Source organism: Pan paniscus, chromosome 1 (assembly GCF_029289425.2).
Source record: "Pan paniscus chromosome 1, NHGRI_mPanPan1-v2.0_pri, whole genome shotgun sequence".
Lineage (NCBI taxonomy): Eukaryota > Metazoa > Chordata > Mammalia > Primates > Hominidae > Pan > Pan paniscus.
Window position 1 is genome coordinate 184,108,114 of NC_073249.2, and position 22,300 is coordinate 184,130,413.

Sequence of the window (22,300 nt, forward strand, 5' to 3'; positions counted from 1 at the left end):
CATTGCACTCTTGCCAACACAGTATTTTCATAAACACCAGCAAGAAATAGGCTCACTTCTGCAGTACAGATATTTACACTAAGTAGGGTTAAAAATTTTTTTTTGAGTAGTCTCTTATCAAGTCCTCTGCAAAGAGTTAGTCCCAAGCAGGAGACGACTTCCACAGCACTGCAGGATTCCTGATGTGCCACTCTGGCCTACTCCCGACCCCTACTGTCTGCTTCCCCTGGGCCCTGATAGCTGGCCAGGATGATCTGGAGTGTTTCGGGGCAGCAGTCACTATCAACTACATGACTATTTCACAAAGCAAGCCAAAGAACATCTAACAAAACATTAGAAAACAAAAGCCAGAGGCCGGGTGCGGTGGCTCACACCTGTAATCCCAGCACTTTGGGAGGCTGAGGCGGGCAGATCACAAGGTCAAGAGATCAAGACCATCCTGGCTAACACAGTGCAACCCCACCTCTATTAAAAATACAAAAATTAGCTGGGTGTGGTGGCACACGCCTGTACTCCCAGCTACTAGGGTGGCCGAAGCAGGAGAATCGCTTAAACCTAGAGGTGGAGGTTGCAGTGAGCCAAGATCGTGCCACTGTACTCCAGCCTGGTGACAGAACAAGACTCCGTCTCAAAAAGAGAAAAGATCAGCCAGACTAGGCTTAGGATATAAGGTGTTGAGAACCACATAATTACAAGCTCACCAACCTCCATGTTCCTAAGCAGCTTTCCCATGGGTTTTATATTACTTGTTTCCATCTCTAGGACCTAAGGAGCTGAACCAATATTTGATGACCACACCAGGCAGTGTGACAGGTTCTCCTAACACTTCAATTGGCATCTTCAATTGACACACTGAAACAAATTCTCCCAAAGTGACAAAACTAAGTGGAGCAGGATGAGAGTCTGGTCGGTCTAGGCTAGAGCAATGCCCTTTTAAACAATGCCTCACAGCCAAAGGGACCCACCCAAAATCTACACTCTCAAGTCTTTCTTACAAATGAGCTAAATCCTTCAATGAAAAATGGCCAGGTTATCAGAGTATGTATTTTCTAATTTTTAGTATGGGCCCACAGGCATGCCACTTAAAGGATTAGAGATTTTGAGACATTTTACCTGAGGGAATTACCAGTGAGCATCATCTATTTGTAGACTGGGTCAAGCTAAGGGTCCTATAAATAGCTAAATACTTACAAACTAAAGCAAAACTAGACAAATTTACACAAAGACAATTATTTAAGACCTTTATTAACAGGTGCTTGCAGTTTGTTGACTTTTTTGAAAAAATCAAGTTGTAAACTTTTATTACAAATTAAAAATGAAGTTCTTAAAAATCTCAACTTGACCAGATATGAAACAATTTAAAAACCTTTAAAGGCGTATTGAGAAAAACCAGGCTTTTTTAAAAAACACGTTTGTTATTACCAAAAAGAGACGTCTTTAGGTAAAAATAATAAAAACCCCATGCTGCATAGATAATGCAGATAGTTCTATTTATCTGGTCAACGGGCAAAAAGCAAGCACTTAAGGTCTTCAGCTCCAATCTTTTGTTCATTTCTTATTGCTGGAATTTCATATTTCTTCTTGTTGGATGACTAAACTGTAAAGAAAAAAATAAAGATGATCATGTAGAATTCATGGTGATCTTCATTTAGTGTAGTACATGCCCTAGTTTACATTACTTGTGTATTGGGAGACATTAACAGATCTTTTGCCATCCAGCAAATAGTAAACGGGAAAAAACCAAAAGCACCACTGGTTGAATGCTAATTTTGGAGGGAACAACAATCACGTACCTCTCGATATCATGTAAAAAGCGGAATGAAAAAGAATCCCTTAATTTTGGAATTAACGGTAATAAAAACAAGTGAGCTAATGAGCTAAAGTAACAAGAACGTAATTGTATCATGTGGTCTGCCAGAGAATTATTATTATTAATCTACAGGCAGTTTAAATAAACCATGATAAACCACGTGTCATTCTCCTAGGAGTTCTTTAGACACAAAACACTCTCATCTTTTTCCGGGAACAACATAAACCAACAACAAAAAAACAATTAGAAATGATTAAAAGATTATATTAATGTTGCCACTTTCTCCAGACTCTATTTGTCACCATCTAGGTTAATTCTAATAGCTATCCCCACTTCCTTTTTGAAATAATGCATAAATAATAATGTAATTAACATATTTCTCAGAATACAGCTAGCAAAACTTTCCTCTGTTTACTAGTGAAATCATAAAATTCATTCAGAAAAGTTGATAGAAAGCACTAATAGTTCAAAATACTCATGAAAATACAGGTCTCCAGTGTCAGAATTGAGAACTAGCTGAAGGGTGGCCAAATATGACTCTGATATTCAATATTCCTAAAATGAAATATTAGGTAATTAAGAATAGGGCAGAACACATTATAAATAACATGGCTTTCATTATCTGATGGAACTGAGGTTTTTCTACTCTTGCATTAATAAAACGAAATGGTCACCACTCACGACTGCCATAAATGGATGGCCATCCAAGCTTGCTTACCCGGATGATGGTAGAGATGGTAAGCCGGCATTTACTCAGCCCCGCCCTGCTCAGCCTCGGGAGCGGACGAATTCTCAGCTGGTGGATCGGCTGCTTTTGTCTCTTTGCCATCTTGTGGTTTAGGGTTTTCTGGGCGTCTGCGTCGGTAATTGAAGTTGCGGCGGTACCGACGTTGAGGTGGCTGCTGACCTTGGGTCTCATCTCCTTGATTTTCTTTATCTTCTTCATTGCCGTCCTCTCTAGGCTGTCTTTGGCGAGGAGGGCCCCTGCAATGAACGATGTCAAACTTAAGAATGATAAAACCTTCTCTCTTCAACACACCCACCAGTGTAACCAGTTGGTTCACAACTAACTCACCATGTCTGGCCCATTCTGTATGAAGTGGTCTGTAGGCAATTTGTGTAAAGAGATGGGTTTTTTTGGGGGGGGGGGTGGGGTGGGGTGCTGAGTAGGGGAAGAGTCTTGCTTTGTTGCCCAGGCTAAAGTGCCATGGCATGATGACAGCTCACTGTGGCCTCAATCTCCCAGGCTCAAGTGATCTTCCCACCTCAGACTCCTGAGTAACTGGGACTACAGGCAAGCCCCCCACGTCTCATTAATGTCTGATTTTTAGTAGCGATGTGTTGCTATGTTTCCCAGGCTGGTCTTGAATTCCTGACCTCAAGCTATCCTCCCTTCTTGGCCTCCCAAACAGTGCTGGGATTACAGGCTTGAGTCTTTTAATCACCAAGATAAAGATACTAAATTTCGGGATTTTCTTTCCCCCAGTGCTCAGAAATGATGGATTCCTGGCCTTTCCTCCGCCCATACTCTGAGCACTCCAGAAAGCCCCAGGCCTTTAGTATCCATGAAGTCATCGTGGGAATAAATTCACATTTACCTTTGTACATTCTAAAACTCTTTCCCCACATCTTTTGGAACTCATGATGAATCTTCAACAAAATTGTTCTGACTTTTCTTTGCAACCCTACAGTGGTGACTGTTCTAACCTTATTGTGGCTTCTAAATCAACTCTCCCAGTTTCTAAAAACTAGGCTTTCCATCTTATTTTGGATTCTGCTCCATTTACTATCTTTTTCTTACTGCAGTTATTACTAAGGTTCGAGTGTAACAGCTTCTAATAACCTGGGCTTTCAGACTGACCTCCCAGTCCAGCTGTTTTCTACCTGGGTTTTTTCAATTATACCACTCAACTTTCCAATTATGAACCTTCCTATTTTTCCTAGGTAATTCCTTATTGTTTTCTCATTCTTAATCTAGGACCTGTAATACAGCGATTCTATCACCTATTCATCTCACTCCAAGGTTGGGCACAGTGGCTCACACCTGTAATCCTAGCACTTGGGGAGGATCACTTGAGGGCAGGAGTTCAAGACTGCTTGAGTAACACAGTGCAACTCCATTTCTACAAAACAATTTTTTTAAAAAACCCTCATTTTCCCCTTTTCTCCCCTCTTTATCCAAGTATAAAGTCTACCACTAATCATATGACCAATCCCTACCCCAGTGTCTTCATCTGGATAAACCAGATCTGGATAAATCAAACCAGATCTGGATAAACCAAATCTGGATAAATCCAACTCTCTGCCCAATCTGAGCCTGATGCCCAAATGGCTAGAAACACAGAGTCAAGCTGGGTGAACTCACTTCTAATTTATGATCGTTATTCTATTACTTATAAATTTACCATCTCTATTTTCTGTTCTACAGGGTTCTTTGCCCCAAACTTTTCAAACTTCCTCTTTACTTTCGTCTCAATTTAGCAACCAAAGGCTTCCATGTCTTCCCATTAACACGTGCGTGCCCATGTATTCTTGTTTCTTACACAGGAAAACATCAGGTTCCTAACAAAAGGTCAACATTTTCACCTGTGGGCAAAATCCTACCCTCTCTGAGAAAGAAAACAGTTCCAGCAGTCACTTTCCTGCCATCAACTGTTATCCTGGATTGCATTTCAGCCTATAAATGTTATTTCTCAACAAAAAACCTCCCTTTTTGACTCCCCATTTTCCCCTTACTACTATTTGTCTCCTTTTCAGCAACACTTGTACTATACTCTGTCTTAAGATTTCCCTTTCAATTTGCTCTTGAACCCACACCAGTCAGAATTTCACCACACCATTCCATGCATTAGGGGCAGCATGTTTCATTTACTCTCATTTGAACAAAAGATTCCTGCACAGTTTGGAAAGTCTAGCATTCATTGATAACTTCCAAGCAATTTTATGTTACTTCTGCAACTATCTGGCAGGACTGAGCATTCTAAACATTGAAACACGTAGACATTAAGTCTAACTTAAACCAAAAGGCAAAAACCTCTGCACTGGAGGGGTAACAATGGACAAAGATACCTTTCTAAGAGACAAATCAACCGCAAGCTTCTTGTTTGTCAATATAAAGACAAACAATTTACTCAACGGTGAACTGAAGCACTGAATACAAACACAAAATTATGCTATTTTTAAGGACATCAATGAAACTAGGCAGAACATTTAAGCTCTTCAGTGTAACAAAAGGTAAACCAAAGATTCTGCTGCTGGAACCCATGGACTTAATAGATGGACTGTCATGAGAGGCTATTTTAGACCTACTCTGAAAAATAAAAACCCATCTATCTTCAACATCCGACATCTGGCTAACACAATCTCCTGGTAGAAAACTCAATCAGAGATCTTCAATTGTGGTAGTGATCAGTTAGGACCTAAGCTCTTTTAACTGAAAACTCAGGACAAGACATATTAATACAAGAAATATGATGACATCAGCTGCTCTTGCAAAACTCTCAATGCACATGTGCTGATAAATACATGTAATACAACCTCGACTAGATTCCCTAGTTCCTAAAACTTCACTAAGTGCTCCAACTTTGGTAAAATTTAAAAACCTATATACAGAAACCCCCTCTTATAGACTCACAGTATATTTTGGATATGTTGGATACTTCTAGAATAATAAACTTGACACTTAAAAATTTGGGGATTTAAAAGTTGCGATTTAAGTGATCAGTTAAGATGCGTTATTACTGTATTGGTTTGATTCTTCAGAGGTACCTGTCAGCTTTTGGGGATCACCTATGAAAACTCAATGCTTTGATATCAAACCCTTAGAGAAACAACTATTACACCATTCTATCCTACCACCATGGGACTGGGAACACTGCCTCAAAGTATACTACAGCATGGACTAAAATATGCTTGGTTCATGGAATTTTTCCTCGATTACTCTAATAATGACATCTATTAATAAGATTTCTAATACCCACTCAAGTAGATAGTTGTCGAACGACAGACTGGATTTCCCCCCCAGAATGTAAATTCTTGGTGGAGCAATTTCATTTTGCAACTTTGAGCTGACAACCCCCAACTCCAAAAAAAAGGGGGTACATATATAAACTGAGAAGTGTTTAGTGGAAGATAATCTATGCCATTTCAAGTGATAACACTGTTGATTCTTCACTAATGCCATGGTACAATTCAGATACTCCTAATGCTTTCCTTTCTCCCTACCAAGGAGGCAGGTTTAAAAGGTGTGGTTTACAATATTATCTTACCTGTTCAAGGACAGAAAATTTGAAATTCCATACCCTCATCATTTTCTAAAAAAATTTATGTATAAAGCAGACCTCATCTATACAAGCTGTTTTTAATAGGTTCACCTCTTAGGCATCTGATGAAAGAAAACGTGAAGTGTTAACAGAAAAATGAGTCTGCAGGAGAGGCATGATATTGCTGAGTCCTAACACAGGTTTGAGGAAATTTTAATAGAAACATGTTTACGTGGACCATACCTGCGGAATCGTGGTCTATATCCCCGATACATATTCTGCCTCACTGGTCTACCTTGTTCTCCTGCACCCTGGTTGTCAGCACCCTGAAAAAGACAATGGAAATTAAGCCTACTGGGTCAGTAATATAATTAAAAAACCCAACCAGATAAATCCAAGAGTTAAAAAACAAACAAAACAGACCATCTAGTAATTGTGACTACATTATAAATTAATCCTGTTGGTTCTTACTAGGAATCCAAGTTGCTTTCCATATAATTAACAGCTCTAAACAGTCCTACCAGAACTTATCACATTGCTGTTGTTGATGGTGAAACTTACCTCCATCACTTCTCCCTGCACAGGAGGGTTGGAATACTGTGGTCGACGCCCATAGGGTCTCCGCATGTAGTAAGGTGGGAACCTTCGCCTGCGGTAGGGCCGGCGTTGTTGGGCCTGGCCTTCGGGAGCACTCTCCGATCCCTCGTTCTTTTCCCCACTCTCACTGTTCTGGTAATTTTGCTGGTAATTGCGTGGAGGACCCCTACGACGTGGATAGCGTCTATAATGGTTACGGTCTGCTGCATATTTACTGCCTTGAACTGGAACACCACCAGGACCTGTAACATTTGCTGCCTCCGCACCCTACAAAAGCCATTACATATTGATAGTGACAAAGGAAATCAGAACACTTTCAACACTTTCAAAAGGAAATCAGAACATTTTCAAACAAAGCAAAAAACAACAAAGTTAAGGAAAAAAAGGGGGGGGGCGCAACTGCGTGACCAGGGGTGCACAGAAATGACTAAATATCAGTTCCTCACTGTTCTGAAGAGATTGCCCTCTAACTGCAGCCAGAACATTAGGCTTGATGCACCTGTGTTCATGAGGCCACCTGAACACATCCATCCACATTAGAGCCACCATCCTAATGGATGAGACCTCCAAAATATTTCCATACTGAAGTCAAACCTTTACACAAAAAGCATCCTCACCTTTTCTCCTTCAACAACATCAAACTCCACAGTCTCTCCATCTCCTACACTGCGAAGGTACTTCCTGGGGTTATTCTTCTTTATGGCAGTCTAGTAATATCACATTCCAAAAATAGATTAACAGGGGAGAATAATGTGCTTTTTCATTTAAAATGTACCAGAGTCAATATTATTTTAGCTTGGATATACACTTAAGATTTGCTTTAAATAAGACCAAACCATCAATAAATTTAGGAAAGCGGGGACCACACTATCCCCAACTTCAACAAAAACACTCCAATCATACAAGGCCCCAGCATTTTACCACTATTTACAAAACTAAAACGAGTAATTTAACACTCAAGACAGACACAACATTTTAAAAACTGCTTTTTGCAAAAGCATTATATGTAACTTTTAACAAATGAGGATATCCATCTATCCCCTGAAGACTGCACTTAATAGTAGAAGGTGGCCCCACACTGGGTCAGTTTAGATGACAGGCGAGTTTGGTTTTGCATGCTTCAAAGCTGACCAAACCAACTTTGCCCCTGTGTTACCGTATCAAACTCAATTACAAATGTCAACCAAAATCCCTTCCAATCTGATAATACATCAGTGGAAATGCAATTCATGTGTATTAACTATGTCATTCTTTATATGATCTGACTGCATGGAATTGTTAGTTATCACCTCCCCAGAATTCAATAAATCTTGTATTAGAGACTTGTTGCTTCTACTTTCTCCAGACTGTTAAAAGAAGGGAGGAAGAGTAACATCTCACGTTTCTATGAAATTTTTTTGCAACATTCTTTCACTTACTAGCTATTCAATCTCATTATGAGACAGGACATGTGAAAGTATTGTTAATCCCATTACACAGATAATGTAACAGGCTTTAAAGTTAGGTGACTTGCCCAAGGTCACACAGTTAGTAAGGAGACTTTCTAAACCCAGGTATTGGGTCTCCAAATCCCATGTTCACTCCAAATCTCAGCTATAACCATTACAGGATCACTCATGCATTTCCATTGCAGAGGAGACAGGACAATCAACGAATCTGAGGCCAATTAAGTGAAGCTGCCCAGAACTGCAGTCTCCTTGATACACCACTAAGACCTGAGCAGCCAAAGTCCCAAGAAACAACTACATGTTGAAACCACTTCCAAAAAAATGAAAGCATATTGGTGGCACCTTGTGAATCAGTACAACTTGGGTGAGTTGAGTCAAATAATTGATCTCATCTGTCATCTAAACTGTCACATAGTTTTCGTACCTTTCAGATATAGCCAACTATCAATTACCGGCAGTCATAGGGGATAGCAGAATTATGGATAATTAAAATCCCAACTCTTTATTTTTATCAACATCTCCACCCCTGCCCCAACCCCAACCCTTAAGGGTTGCCAACAGGCAACAAGACCGAGAAACTTTGCTGTCTCTTGTTCCTAAGTCTACACATTCTTTTGAACATGCAGAAGGGGAGTAAGGAACAGTTGAGCTGTGTTCTTCCAAACAAGAATACCAATTTTATAAAACATCTGCTTTAAAACAACATTTTGTCTGAAGTAGTCCTGTATTTATTTACATTTAGAATTTAAATGATTCCATAATTACATTTGACCCTGAACTACCTGATTGGGTTTGGGTGTACTAGAAATTGATATAGCTTCCTCCTTGTCATCAAATGCTGTGTAGGACACTTCAGTGAGCTACAAAGCACCAACCTATGACAGCCCTTCCTATGAAACATGCTGCCATATAAGCTATCTAATTAAATGTGAGTATGGATATTAACTTTTAGGTCTTTTGATTTCTGGATTATAGTACAAAAAAGTAGTTATGGTCTCTAATTTTAATACAAGTTGACAATATTTCAAAAGCCTTAGTGAGAAAACTGATAGCACAAACATATTTTTTCCTACTCATTTCGTATCTGTGAGGATAAGTACATTCAATGTAGCCTATATCTAAATTTGAAGTATTAACATACACTTGGCAGTGGTTTACATTAGCAATAATCTTAATTCCTGAATGTGCAAACATTTTCCCTAAATGATACTTAAGGAGAAAGTTCAGTATGTAGTACTCATCAGTACTCATCCTATGTTAAGTTTTCTCTTCCCAAAACACTGGAAGCCAATCTAAAAATTATTTAATGAGCAGCTGCCAACCTTGTCACACTTCCCTCCACTTAACCTTAAACTAGTGAAATTTTTTCATTTTCCAAGCCAGCCAAAACTCTCCAAAGGTTTAAAAAAAAAAAAAACCCAATACCCATTCAAAGTGATTTAAAGTAAGCAGAAGGCTCTTTATGCTACTTTTCAAGTATTCACTTCAATTACTATGTTTTGCAGGTCTGTCTTATTTACCCTTGATTATGGAGATTTGTCCCTACAGGTACACCTAAAAGCCTTTGAAAACTTCTTGCCAAAGTTTCTGTGTATTTATAGCAACATTATTTGTTCAACTTTAGAATCATGGAATAATCTGTTCATCTGAAATTAGGTATAAATATTTAATGCAGTGAGTTTGACTCAACATTTGAGAAAGCCACAGCTGTTGACAAAATTCCAATTTGAAATGTCTAGGATAATTAAGTCAACTCTAATACATTTCCATGTATACATTTTTAAGCATGCTACTACTCCTGTCGTAAGTAAATAAACTGGTGGTTGGACTTAACCTTTTATAAGGAACAAAAGCTGAGAACATATCTAACCTTTTCTTCTTACAATCCTTGAATCAGAAGTGCAAGTATCTACACAAGCACTCACCTGGTGTACAAATACATCTTCCTTGGTGTCATTCCTGCAAGACAGAACCAAGGTGAACAAGTTAGAAAATGAAATAAATCCATGTTGTCAAAGATTAATTTTCCCAGAGACTCTCTGGCTGCCAATTAGGTACCAGGAAATTTGGCAAAAATCAAAAACCACAAGCCACCATGCTCTCTGCTTTCAAGACTTCAGCAGTTGCAAACAGTTGTAGCCTCATTACCAGTAAGATAGGCAAAAAAAAAAAAAAAAAAAAGTCTAAGAAATTAAAGTGTGACCTACTGAGCCATAATTAAGAGGGTAGCAATGACTAGCAAAATATATTCTGCCCCTCCTTATCCTATTAAACATTAACTGTTCTAGCACACCCTCCTCTTACCTCTAGAGCATGGTTACCAACACAAGTAGTAGTTACATTCTCACCTTATCCTGCAATCATTTCCTCTTCACCATTCCCAACTACCAACTTTCCTTGAGATCATAAAAATGAGAATCCCCCTCCCCACCAACAGAATGTATAACGCAAAGAGTGAAACCTAATGTGAACTGTGACCTTTGGGTGATAAGGTATGTTTGAATGCAGGAAAAGCCCAGTTATAAAAGCTACTCCACAAGTCCAGACAAGGACTGATGAAGGTTTAGACCACGGAGCCATGTATGAAAAGACATTTGAGATCTCTTTTTGAGGCAAAATGAGAAACTTTGTGGATGACTGGATGTCAGAAGTGAGGGGGTAGAGAATAATCTCACTTTTTAGCCTGGATATTGGGATTAAGGTGATAACACTAGGAGCAAGAATCACCACTGGAGAAGGAAACGGATTTCCACGCCTGCAGTGGCCTGCCTCACCCTCTTTACTCCGTCAGGTCAGAGTGAGAAAAAGCTCAGTAGTAGCTCTAGCGTTTAATGACAAAGGGAACAAAGGTTACAATGAACTGGACAAACTGGCTTACTGACTGTTAGCTTCTTGCTGAACTGGGGGCAACATATGCATCAAAGGATCCACATAAAATTAACTTTAAATCTGACCTGTAAATTATAGCTTGGATTATCATAAGAACATTTTTAATTGATGGGAACAGGATAATTACAAAAACAGAACAGGTAAACTGTAAAAGCGACTTAAGGCAAGTGACTGAAAACTGACCTTTCAAGCTAGATGATTAGGATTGCCTAGGGAAATGATGGCTGTACCTAATGTCCATCTGTCCATAACTCCATAGGCACCACAACAACAGATTACAGCCATCATTTATTAGTTCTGCTCTCCAATATGACTGAATTTCAAACTCTAAGGCTCTAAGGGGAAATACAATAAAAAACTGGTAGAGTAAGAAAGGCAAATACAGGCAAAGTCTAGAATAGTGATTTTCAACAGGGGCAATACTTCCCCTGGCAGGGTATTTAAAGTTTTTCCAGTCCAGGTGCAGTGGCTCACGCCTGCAATCCCAGCACTTTGGGAGGCCAAGGTGGGAGGATCACCTGAGGCCAGGAGTTCAAGATCAGCCTGGCCAACATCGTGAAACCTCGTCTCTACTAAAATTACAAAAAATTAGCCAGGCGTGGCTGTGTGTGCCTATAGTCCCAGCTACTCTGGGGGGTGAGGCAGGAGAATTGCTTGAAGCTAGGAGGCGGAGGTTACAGTGAGCTGCTGCACTCCAGCCTGGGCAACAGAGTGAGATTCCATCTCAAAAAAAATAAAAAAATAAAATTTTTTTCCAAAGATAGGGAGCACTATCTGCATTAATGGAAGTGGTGGGTGTTAGTTGCTAGAAGACTATGTAAAGATTTGGTATAGAAAGTAAATTTGTTTATTGTTATCTGAGTCATGTATGTATTTCTGTACTGTTTTAATATGCATTAAATTCACTAAAAATGCAGCTTCAGTGGAGAATTTTTCATTATTGATAATGCTACTCATGGTATCTGGGTAATACATCATTTCTTTATCAATCCATTTTGTGGTGGCACTGACTGTTTGTTATGCCTTCTAATGTAGTTACAACAGGTATTCACATATCAATATCATCATACCCGGCAATAAAAAGAATTAAAAGTAGTTACGTGGCGAGACCCTATATCTACAAAAAATAAAAAATTAGCCGGGCCTCCATTCAAGTCCCGGAAATGAGGGTGCAGTGAGCTATAATCATGCCACTGTACTCCATCCTGCGCAACAGAGCAAGACCCTGTCTCTAAACAGAGAAAGCACAAGGCTGCCATTACACACAGGGTAATGTCACTCCTGCAAAGACAGGGAGGTGTTTTGTGGGTACATAGATAGATATGTGAAACTAACACAGTTCACTGACCAGTGTCATGACAGTAAGAACAGTATTGCAAAAGGAATACTTAGCCAGGGCCTCAAGCTCAAGGTATTTACTGAAAACGTCCTCAATTGCAATAAAAACATTATACCATTAAAAAGAGTGATTTGTTGAACCAGTGATTTAAATGTATTGATCTGCTTTGAATTTGCAACCAGCCAGAATCTCTAGTTTAAACTGGCAGTTATAACAAAGGAGACCTTCAAATATTAGACAGCTGCAGTGCAGCTTTCTGGGTGCAGGTGTCACTCTCTGTCAGCCATCACTATTCTTTTCTGTTCAGTTTTTCTCTCAGGTGTTTGCTGGGAAATTAACACTGGAACTGACCCTTTTCCGGCAGTGAATGTAAGCTCTAGCTCCCCCATCTACTATAAAGAAATGTCTTCAAGATGTAGAAATAAGGAATATTCTGAAAATAAAAATTATACAGTAGTAAAGATAATTCAGAAAGAAAAAGCTATCTGTTAGAATTTCCAGTCCAAATGGCACAGGGTAGTTAGGGAGAAAAGGGGTTGGAGAAAGAGAAACTATGACTAAAGATGAGAGGTATGAACAAGCTGTCAAGTTCCTATGGGCTTAAGCTGGGGCAATCAGGCCCTGAACTCCAAAGCTGGATAAAGTATTTCTTTCTATTCTTCTTGGCCACCTGCACAGTCTGACACATACATATGTACAATTAGACTTGCAGGTCACAGGAGTGCCCTGCATTGTTTTAACTAGAAATAAAAAGTATTAGTCTAAATGTGGTTCTGGTGCCCTGTATATATGTAACAATATAGGACCCCCAAAACAGATTTTGCTTCTGGTGAATCTTATTCATTTAGTGTATGACTGTCTATAATATTTTCCATTTGTATTATTACATTGGGGAAAACATTTGTATCACTTTCTATTGTTAAGAAAATGGAAAACTTAAATATGGTGTTAAAAATGGAAATATATGTGATATTTGCATTATTAAACCCCTTTGCAGATCTTAAAAAAAAAAAAAGAAAAGAAAAAGAAATAACAGTACTCAATTTTTTTTTGAGATGGAGTCTCACTTTGTTGCCTAGGCTGGAGTGCAGTAGCGATCTTGGCTCACTGCAACCTCTGCCTTCCGGGTTCAAGTTCTTGCACTTCAGCCATGAGAAGCTGGGATTACAGGTATGCACCACCACGCCCTGCTAGATTTTTAGTCTTGATTCAACTATTAACAGCTGTGTAACCTAGGAAAGCTGCCTCATTGGTTTTTTTACCTGCAAAATGAGAAAAACTACACTAAACACTTAATAACTTACATTACTAAGGTAGGTACTCAAATCTTTTTAGTATTTATTGGGCATTTACTATTCACTAATACTAGCCAGATTTCTAAATTAAAATCTAATTGCTACCACTCCTATACTATGGCCTATCCAGATTGGTAAGGGTCTTAAAAATAGACAAAATGCAACTCAAAATGGGAAAACAAAGGCAAAAAAATTTAACTTCCCTGGAAAACTTTTTAGTAAGTCAAAAGACAATTACAGCTTGCCAGATAATTCTCCATGCCACAGGAACTAGGAATTCTAGCATTTGCTTTTCATGGCCCAATCCATCCAAACTCCCGGACTCTACTCCAGCATGTTCACCATGTTTGACCCCCCTCCCACTCCTTTTAAAACATAACTATCTTTATCCTAGCTGTATATCTACATAAAAAATAAGCTAAATTTTAGAAAACTTTTTTGCCAATCCACAGTATTGCCTTAAATAAGACTTATTATACATAAATTTATCCGTAACTAAATGCTCTTATACTACTACTTTGTTGCAGATTACCAGACCACACTAGTCTAACACCTTAATTCACCTAACTGCATACACTAATTTACAATCCTGTGGTTATAAAAACTCCAGGATTTACCATCTATATGCTCCATAACCTAAAGCAACCAGATACCAATTTCCAAGCCTTGTAGATGACTGTAAGATAATAATGTCCGCTTATCTTTGTATTTCTTCTCTATTAAACACCCTTCACACCCAACAGACTCACTTCTGTTTCCCACATATTGTCTATGATTCTGCCTTCGGACAAACTGTATGTTTCCAAGGGCTAAGACTGGAGGGTAGCAAACTCAGCAACTGCAGCCCCAGGACTAGGGGGACAGGAAGGTAATACAGTGTATCCTTGAATAACTCAATATCTATGAGGGTGGATAGAAGTTTGAGGTGCCAACCTGATGCACAGTTGAAATCTGCCTGTAACTTTTGACTCTTACAAAATTTAATGGCTTACTCATGACTGGAAAGCCTTACTGGTAACATAAATCCTTAACACATTTTCTGTCTTATATGTATTATATACTGTATTCTTGCAATAAAGCTACAGAAAAGAAAATGCTAAGAAAGTTGTAAGAGAAAATACATGTACAGTACTGCACTTATCAATACAGTAAGTGTACATCTGTCTGAGAGGTAATTCCAGCTGTAGACCTCATCTATAGCACATATCGAGCAACTGAACTTTTTCTTACAATGCCATGACTTTTCTCAGCATCATTAGCGCCACTCTGCATGGGTCCCATGGTGCTATTGAAGACTTACAGTATTGCACTAAACCACAATACCTGAGTACTACAAGTTCTTTTTACTGACATGCAATTTACTGGAGAGATAAACTGTTCATGTGAAGATGATTAGCGTCACATGGCATTTTAAGGGGCTCACTGCAGTAGCAACAGGCAGTGGCTACATATTACAATAGTACAATATTACTACAGTGAATGTCGTGCAGTTATGATTTAATACTGCCTGAATCTTTATGTTTGTTTACATTTCTCAACTGCAAATGGCTGTATTAACTTTCTAATGGATTTGTGTACATTTTATGGTAGTAAATAATAAAATAGACTAGTATCTACAACATACTCAACTTTTCCTTATTTTGGGGGATACTTCTTGGCTACGTGGTTCATCTGAAGTTTTCAGGTTGTTGCAAATCTCCAAACATTTTTCCAATATATTTATCAAAAAAAATCTGTGTGTAAGTGGACTTGTGTGGTTCAAACTCACATTGTTCACAAGTCAAACTGGATACTAGTTCTCTATCCTAGATTTGAAGAGTAAAGGATTGTACTTTGGGAGGACACAGGGAGTGGGACCTACTAGTATTCTCCAAGTCACGTATCAGTGACTTGGTGAACACGGATGACTTCTTGCTAGCTTAAGATCAATGGTTAATATAACCAGCATACAAATCTCTCCTAATGTCTCCTGCATACATGTCATTGATGTTTGTCTTTAGGGTTCCAGTTTGGAACCTTCGACATCTCTCCCTTAGTAGCACCTGCAGAAAAGTCTTTAAACCTTCCCTAGTGCCAAAACATTTTGTCAGTTATGTTACGGTCTACCCATGACTTATGTGGCTTAGCAATGGATCTACTGTGATCAAGTTAAGATCAGTGTGACTTTAACAGCCCAAGAGATTTTTGGTAATGACATCCTTCCAAAGGTTTACACTTTTATTAAGAACCACACATTTGGGAGGCTGAAGCTGGAAGATCACTTGAGCCCAGGAGTGCAAGACCCATATGGGCAACACAGAGAGACTCCACTTCAAACAACCAACAACCACACAGTAAGTACTTTACACCGCCGCCTTAAAAAAAAAAAAAAAAAAAAAAGAAAAAAAAAAAATCACCCTTTAGAGGCCGGGCGCAGTGGCTCACACCTGTAATCCCAGCACTTTGGGAGGCCTAGGCGGGTGGATCACCTGAGGTCAGGAGTTTGAGACCAGCCTGGCCAACATGGAGAAACCCTGTTTCTACTAAAAATACAAAATTAGCCTGTGTGGTGGCGGGCGCCTGTAATCCCAGCTACTTGGGAGGCTGAGGCAGGAGAATCGCTTGAACCTGGGAGGCGGAGGTTGCAGTGAGCCAAGATCGTGCGATTGCACTCCAGCCTGGGTGACGAGTGAAACTCCATCTCAAGAAAAATCACCCTTTAAAAAGGCAATATTCATTCTTACCTTGCAGGCCATATAAAAAAAAAAGATTAAGTGAGATAAGGTGCAACATTCTCTCCTTTCATTCTTCACCTCCCAGTATCAGGAATTAAGCAAGTCCTTTTATTTGTATAGCTGACCTACATGCTAAACTAGAACTTTTAACAATCCCAAACTTCACAAAGTAGATAGTGAAAGGCAGAAAACTTTTCAAATCCAGGAACTAGCAAGTCAGCAGACAAGAGCCCCAGTGACATACTTGGATCATTTAAGAGTCTTTCAACGGCTAAAAATAATCACCCTAAGAAATTATCTGTAACTATGTGGACAACAACCAAATTGAAAATGGCTAGGGTCTATTTCAGAGACAGCATAAGAGCAGTTGGTGAACACTAACTCCAGAGTCAAAAAACAGTTCCAATCCTGCCACTTATCACCTATGCTTATGGGGACAAGTAACAACTCCTTTGTGCCTCAGAATGACAGTACCTACGCCTCAAAGGTTTTAAAAGATTAAGTGAATTGGCTCATTTTAAGCACTTACTATAGACCCTAGTATAAATACTTGTTAGCTGTATCTATTTTCACCAACATGTGAAGGAAGTCACCTATCAGTTATGTACATATGGAATCCCCACAAGGGAGCCCCCACCCCAAAGGGAGACTAAACCTGATAGGCGTGCCTAAAGAGAGATAGCCAAACCTTTCCCTGTCTTGGTTTATTACATCTTCCTAGACCATGGGTAATAAACTCAAATGCATACACAGAGGCCAGGCGTGAAGGGAAGTCAGCAACCTAAGACAACTAAGCATGACAGACTGTCGTAAAAAAAGTATACCTCACCTAAATGTGGTGACAATACGGCCAGGTGGTTTTTACTTATGTGGAAATACAGGCCCCCAAAGCCAGCTAAAGTTCAGATCTTAAAAATAAAATAATCTGGATTACTTGGTGTTATCTCCTGAATTATAAATGTTAGTAATTAATCCCAATTCCTTTAAAAAATACTGTACTGCCTAATCAAAGCATCTGGGAGTAGTTTTAGCCAGAAGGTCACAAATTTGTGACCTCTGCTCCAAATTCTTTCACCTCAAAACATTAAGAATTATTAATTTAGACATTTTAAGTACTCTGGAAACAGAAAAATATTCCTATTCTGGTCATTATAAACTGTTGCCAATTCATGGTAATCTCTGGTGAATATGGATCAATTCTCATCCACTAACAAAATTCAACAGTAATCTGGGGGGAGCTAATAAACCCCTCTAGTCACATTCTCCGATTATGTTTTGTAGACACAGTTCACAAAAGAATAACTCAATGAATTTCTTAGAATTTCTAGATTACACAGTCTAACAAAATAAAGCCAAAACTTCTGCTATTTTTAAAAGCTCTATGCTCATGTTACTTAGCACTTTCTTCACAATATAACCATCAGGGAGAAGCCCTTTCATGAATTAATTCTAACAAGGTTGTAACAATTCATCAGGTGGTAATTCAGGCTGGAATAAACACATTTACAATGAAATTATGTCTTTAAAGGCAGAAAATTTACATACAATACTGTAATTATAAAAATTCCTTACAATCCTAGCATATATAATCCAGCGCATCCAAAAACCGCAATTAAAAGTCGTCACAATAGTCATACCGAACACCGCACCCTCTCCTTTATACAGAAAACAGCACGTTATGTGTCAGTCTCCCTCCCTCTCTCATAAGAGACAGGTGCCTCCAGCCAAGTCTATTTGTTCCACTACACGAACTACATATAGAACCAACTGCTAGCTTCCAAACTGATTTCTTTTATCACATACATTTTCCTTAATTAAAGCAAATCTTCCCTGTATTTAATTGGAGTCAAATTTTACAGCATCTTATTAAAAAGTCCCAGAATCATTAAAACAACCAGTTCAGAAGCATAAAGAACATTTTAACCAGTTAATTTGACAAAATAATTGAGGTTAGGATAGTCCAAACAAAGGACCATCAAAAGCCAATTCATAACTTGCCCTGGAGGATGACCAATTGAGTTGATTCCAATTCAGAATAGAGATATTCAATGAACAGTATCTCATGGACTAAATACTTACAAAATGTAAAGATATTACTCTTATTCTGGACAAAACTGTTGATTTCAAAAAATGTCATAACCTATGCCTACTTAAAAAAAAATGCAGCGAAACAAGGCACATGCTAAAACTTCTTAAACACATACAAAAACTGCAATCTATCCGCTGAAAAGGCTGCAAATTTGCACACCAGAGTTACCATTACATTGGGTCAAGGGTTAAAAGCAGTGATTTTGAAGGTATGGCCCGAAGACCATTATCATTCCTGTTAAAAATGTACCCAGACCTAATGAATCCAAAGCTCAGAAGGAGGAACTCACCGCTTACATCACACCCTCCCAAGGTAAGCACACTTAAATTTGAAAACCACTGGTTTAAGGGTTAGACTAGTAACGATAATCAGAGTAAGACAGAAATACAAACTAAAACATTAGTAAGTTCAGAGAGATCAGTTAAAAAGCTATCAGTATGCCAATTATATATAAGCATTCCCTTCCTTCTTTGCTAGTAAGCCATTATCAAAAAATTAATGAAAAACGTAGTTTCGGCCAGCCAGGAAGGCAAACAGTATAGAACAAGATGGAAAATCCTAAGATTTTGGAAGAAACAAAATATTTTCCCACAATTGCAAAAGTAGAGAATAGATCACCAAATGCTTATCTCTTACTCTGAGTGTTTCCACAATACTCTATGATTGATTAATGAACAGTTTTTCATCAGGCAATGATTCTGTCCTTAAGCTTGATTTTGCCCATTTGTTGTCCATTCCACATTGTTCTTTTAATCATCTGCTTAGGTCTTCTACAGTAAGCAAGCAAAAGAATGCTGAGATGGCATTAAGTACCATACCTGTGAGGCCAAGACTGCTACTGGCATACCCAGTGCTCTGCACCCATGTAACTAGCACTACTAGCACTACTAGCCTTGGCAGCCATCTTGAAAATGATGGGCGGCTTACAAGGGAGCCCATGATTCCATGGCTACAGTGAGTCTACTGCACGTTACCACCACCACTCCTACAAACAACCCGAAGGGTAAGTCCTAAAGACGTGTCTGCAGCTTTGCCTTCAAACAGGAAGAAAAATGTCAAGTTACCAGTGACTATGGCCACTCTAATAAGCTACAGCCAGGGATCTAACAGAAATCGACTTAACCAGTTATGATTCTAGGACAAGGAAGAATGAAAAATAAGAACTGAAGAAGGAAAAAAAACCACTTTCTTGCAAATATATTATTTACTGGATGAGCAAATAAAAACAGTTCTCTCTGGTCAAAGCTGTGCTAAGACAAAATTTATCTCAGGTATTAAAATGAAACGTGAAACAAAGGCAATACAACCACTCGGCAAAGATGACAAAACCTCATATACTTGACACGTCAAATCCTCTTACCCTAAAATGTTAACAACGCATAAATATCCGATGTCAGTGGATCACATTCTCAAATACCGAGTTCAATAAAGCAGAAAAAGATGACAAGGATAAAAATGTACTGGACCGTAGTTTCCCGTTTACCCTGTTAAGGAATGGCTCATTCACTCCGCTTGCCTTTTGAATTGCTTTGTACTGTGACGAAGCCTTTGAAGTTAGCTTCAAATTAATATTTAGCTGCAAAACAAAGGCATTCTCTAGATCCACTAATCCCTAATCAAGGAAAACAACAACAAAAAAAATCATACTAATACACCAGAAGTAGTAAACGCCTTTCAGAACAGGGCTGTGGATTGGGGCTTCCCAAGCCCCGAGAAGCCGACAGAGCAGGAAGCAAGCAAGAAGGTGGGATGGAGGCTTCACAGCCCGGCAGCTCACCTGTTGATGAAACCATATCCGTTCCTTACATTGAACCATTTTACTGTTCCCAAAACCTTCGTTGCTGGAAAAGAAAACAAAGCAAAACAAGCCACGATTACCAGCTATCCTTTTCCAAATCCGCCCGGCTTGGGCATCCGTTCCCTCGCACGCCGGCCGCCGCGGCCACCTGACAGCCCTTTCTCTCCACCGCCCGGGTGCGAGGCCGCGCCGGGGCCACGCAGTCGCCGCCGCCGCCGCACACGTGGGTGAGTCTGAAGCGCGGGGCGCTCCAGGGCAGGCCCGGGGCGCGGGCCCCAGGATGGGTGTGTGCGCAGGCCGCGGACGGAGAGCACGTGAGGGAAGGGGAAGCCGCTCCGGCCTGCGTAGGCGGTGCGCCGCGCCCTCCGAGCACACGCGGAAGGGAGCTGGGTGGGGGAGACGCGAACAACGGCGTGCGGGCCCGAGCGCACGAGGCCGGTCGGCGGGGAGGGGACCCCGTCGCACACGCGGTCGGCGGCGCGCGGCCGCAGGGGGAGGGGCGCGCGGCCGCGCGGGGTCCACAGGGGGCGCGGGAGGCAGTGCGCGCGCGCCTGCCGGGCGGGTCCCCGCGAGAGGGAGTGAGGGGGGGACGGGGGGGGATGGGCGGCCGCGCGCCGCGGAGTCGGTGCCCACCGGCCGCGCGCCCGCCGGCTCGCCCAGCTCCGGCTAACGGTTCCGCTGCCGGGCTGCCCGAGGGCCCCACCCCCGTCCCTGTCCGGTCCTCACCGATGACCTTCTTGTCCCCGCCGGCAGGCGCCGCCGATGTGAGGCCGCCCGGGCCACCGCTCCCTGCGCCGCTGCCCGTAGTGCCGGGCTTGGTGTCGGCGGCGCTGAGGGCGGGGGCGGCGGGGGGGGCGGCGGGCGGCTGCTGGGTCTCGGCCTCGCTGCTCATGGTTGCGGTGATGGTGACTGGGGCCGGCTGCGGCAGCTGCGGCTCCTCCCGGGGTGTGATGGTAACTAGGCCGGCGGCGGCGGTGGGGCTGCTCAGGGCTCTCTGGGGTCCGCTCTCCGCTCCCGCTACCGATCGAACTAGCGAGAATGGCGGGACAGGCGGGATAAGCCCTACGAGCGACCCGCCCTAGGCGTTGTTCACTAGCCAGTGGTACTGTCAATCTGCCCACCTGACCCCAATCCCTGGTTTCTATTGGCTAATATTTTATCAGTCCTCCACTCTCATTGGACCTTTGGCGGCTAATTCAGTCGACCTACAACCGTTCCTGCCTCCGCCGGCCGCCATAGAGACCGGAACTAGAATTAGAGTAGTCGGCCACGAAAACCATAGAGTACCCGAGAGGACGGGCAGAGGGAACGTGACTTCCACGAGGCAGCCGCCGGGCTGGCGGGCCCCACGTTCAGGGTTGTGTCTCGGCTGAAAAAAAGGCACGCCCGAACGCTGAGCAGGGATTACCCGGCCGGACCCGGGATTGGAAGGGGGCTCGACGACGCCTTAGCCCCCCGTGAAGAAAAGGCTTCCCTCCCTCCCAGCTCCAAATACGGTCCCTGTGATCTGAGAACATTACGGCGGGCATAGAGTCGTCTTTTCTTTAATGGCCGTGTAGTCGCGGCACAGCCGAGGGTTTCTGGAATTGCCTTAAACGTATGCGTTTGAAGAGCGTACCCTTTTGTCGGAGCAGTCACCTTGGAGGGACCACGCAGGCTATGGCAGCCCGGGTTCAGCATGTTTAGGGTGAGGGTGTGCTCCATGGGGACCTGCCTTCTGATCCGTTTTACCAGGCATATATTTAAAAAAATGTGTCTTCCTTTCCAAGTATTCACATCTTTTTCTACTGACCACAAATCAGATTTAATTCAACTCACATTTATTGACCAAGCTAGCCTGTTTTGTTTTTTCACTTTATTCCTGCAACAGCCATGTGATAGAGGGATTACTATCCACGTTTCACAAACGATAAAATTGAGGCTGCCACCTGATGTTACTGAAGTCCTCCACCCACCTTCTTTCGTTCTTTTTTAAGCGTCTACTATCGGCTGGGGATGGAATAGTTCGCGAGTCAGTTTCTGCCTTCTGATGGAGGCAGAAATTTAAACAGCCAACACG

At 41.2% G+C, this 22,300-nt stretch overlaps 1 protein-coding gene across 3 annotated transcripts; it reads right to left on the reverse strand.

Annotated features, from left to right (window-relative positions):
* Positions 1 to 1,228: 1,228 nt before the first annotated feature.
* On the reverse strand, positions 1,229 to 22,167 carry YBX1 (Y-box binding protein 1). Of its 3 annotated transcripts, XM_003812874.5 has the most exons (7): positions 20,968 to 22,167; positions 20,221 to 20,284; positions 10,043 to 10,076; positions 7,287 to 7,376; positions 6,634 to 6,936; positions 6,316 to 6,398; positions 1,229 to 2,794 (listed from the first exon to the last, which is right to left on the reverse strand). In XM_003812874.5, the coding sequence occupies exons 1-7, from the start codon at positions 21,131 to 21,133 to the stop codon at positions 2,560 to 2,562; spliced, it is 975 nt and encodes a 324-aa protein (XP_003812922.1). In that variant the 5' UTR covers positions 21,134 to 22,167; the 3' UTR covers positions 1,229 to 2,559. The 3 variants fall into 3 exon arrangements, with proteins under 3 accessions (XP_003812922.1, XP_034818640.1, XP_063457446.1); XM_034962749.2 differs by lacking the exon at positions 7,287 to 7,376 and having other exon boundaries at positions 2,529 to 2,794; XM_063601376.1 differs by lacking the exons at positions 20,221 to 20,284; positions 20,968 to 22,167 and adding an exon at positions 20,322 to 20,603 and having other exon boundaries at positions 2,529 to 2,794.
* Between the last annotated feature and the right edge of the window lie 133 nt (positions 22,168 to 22,300).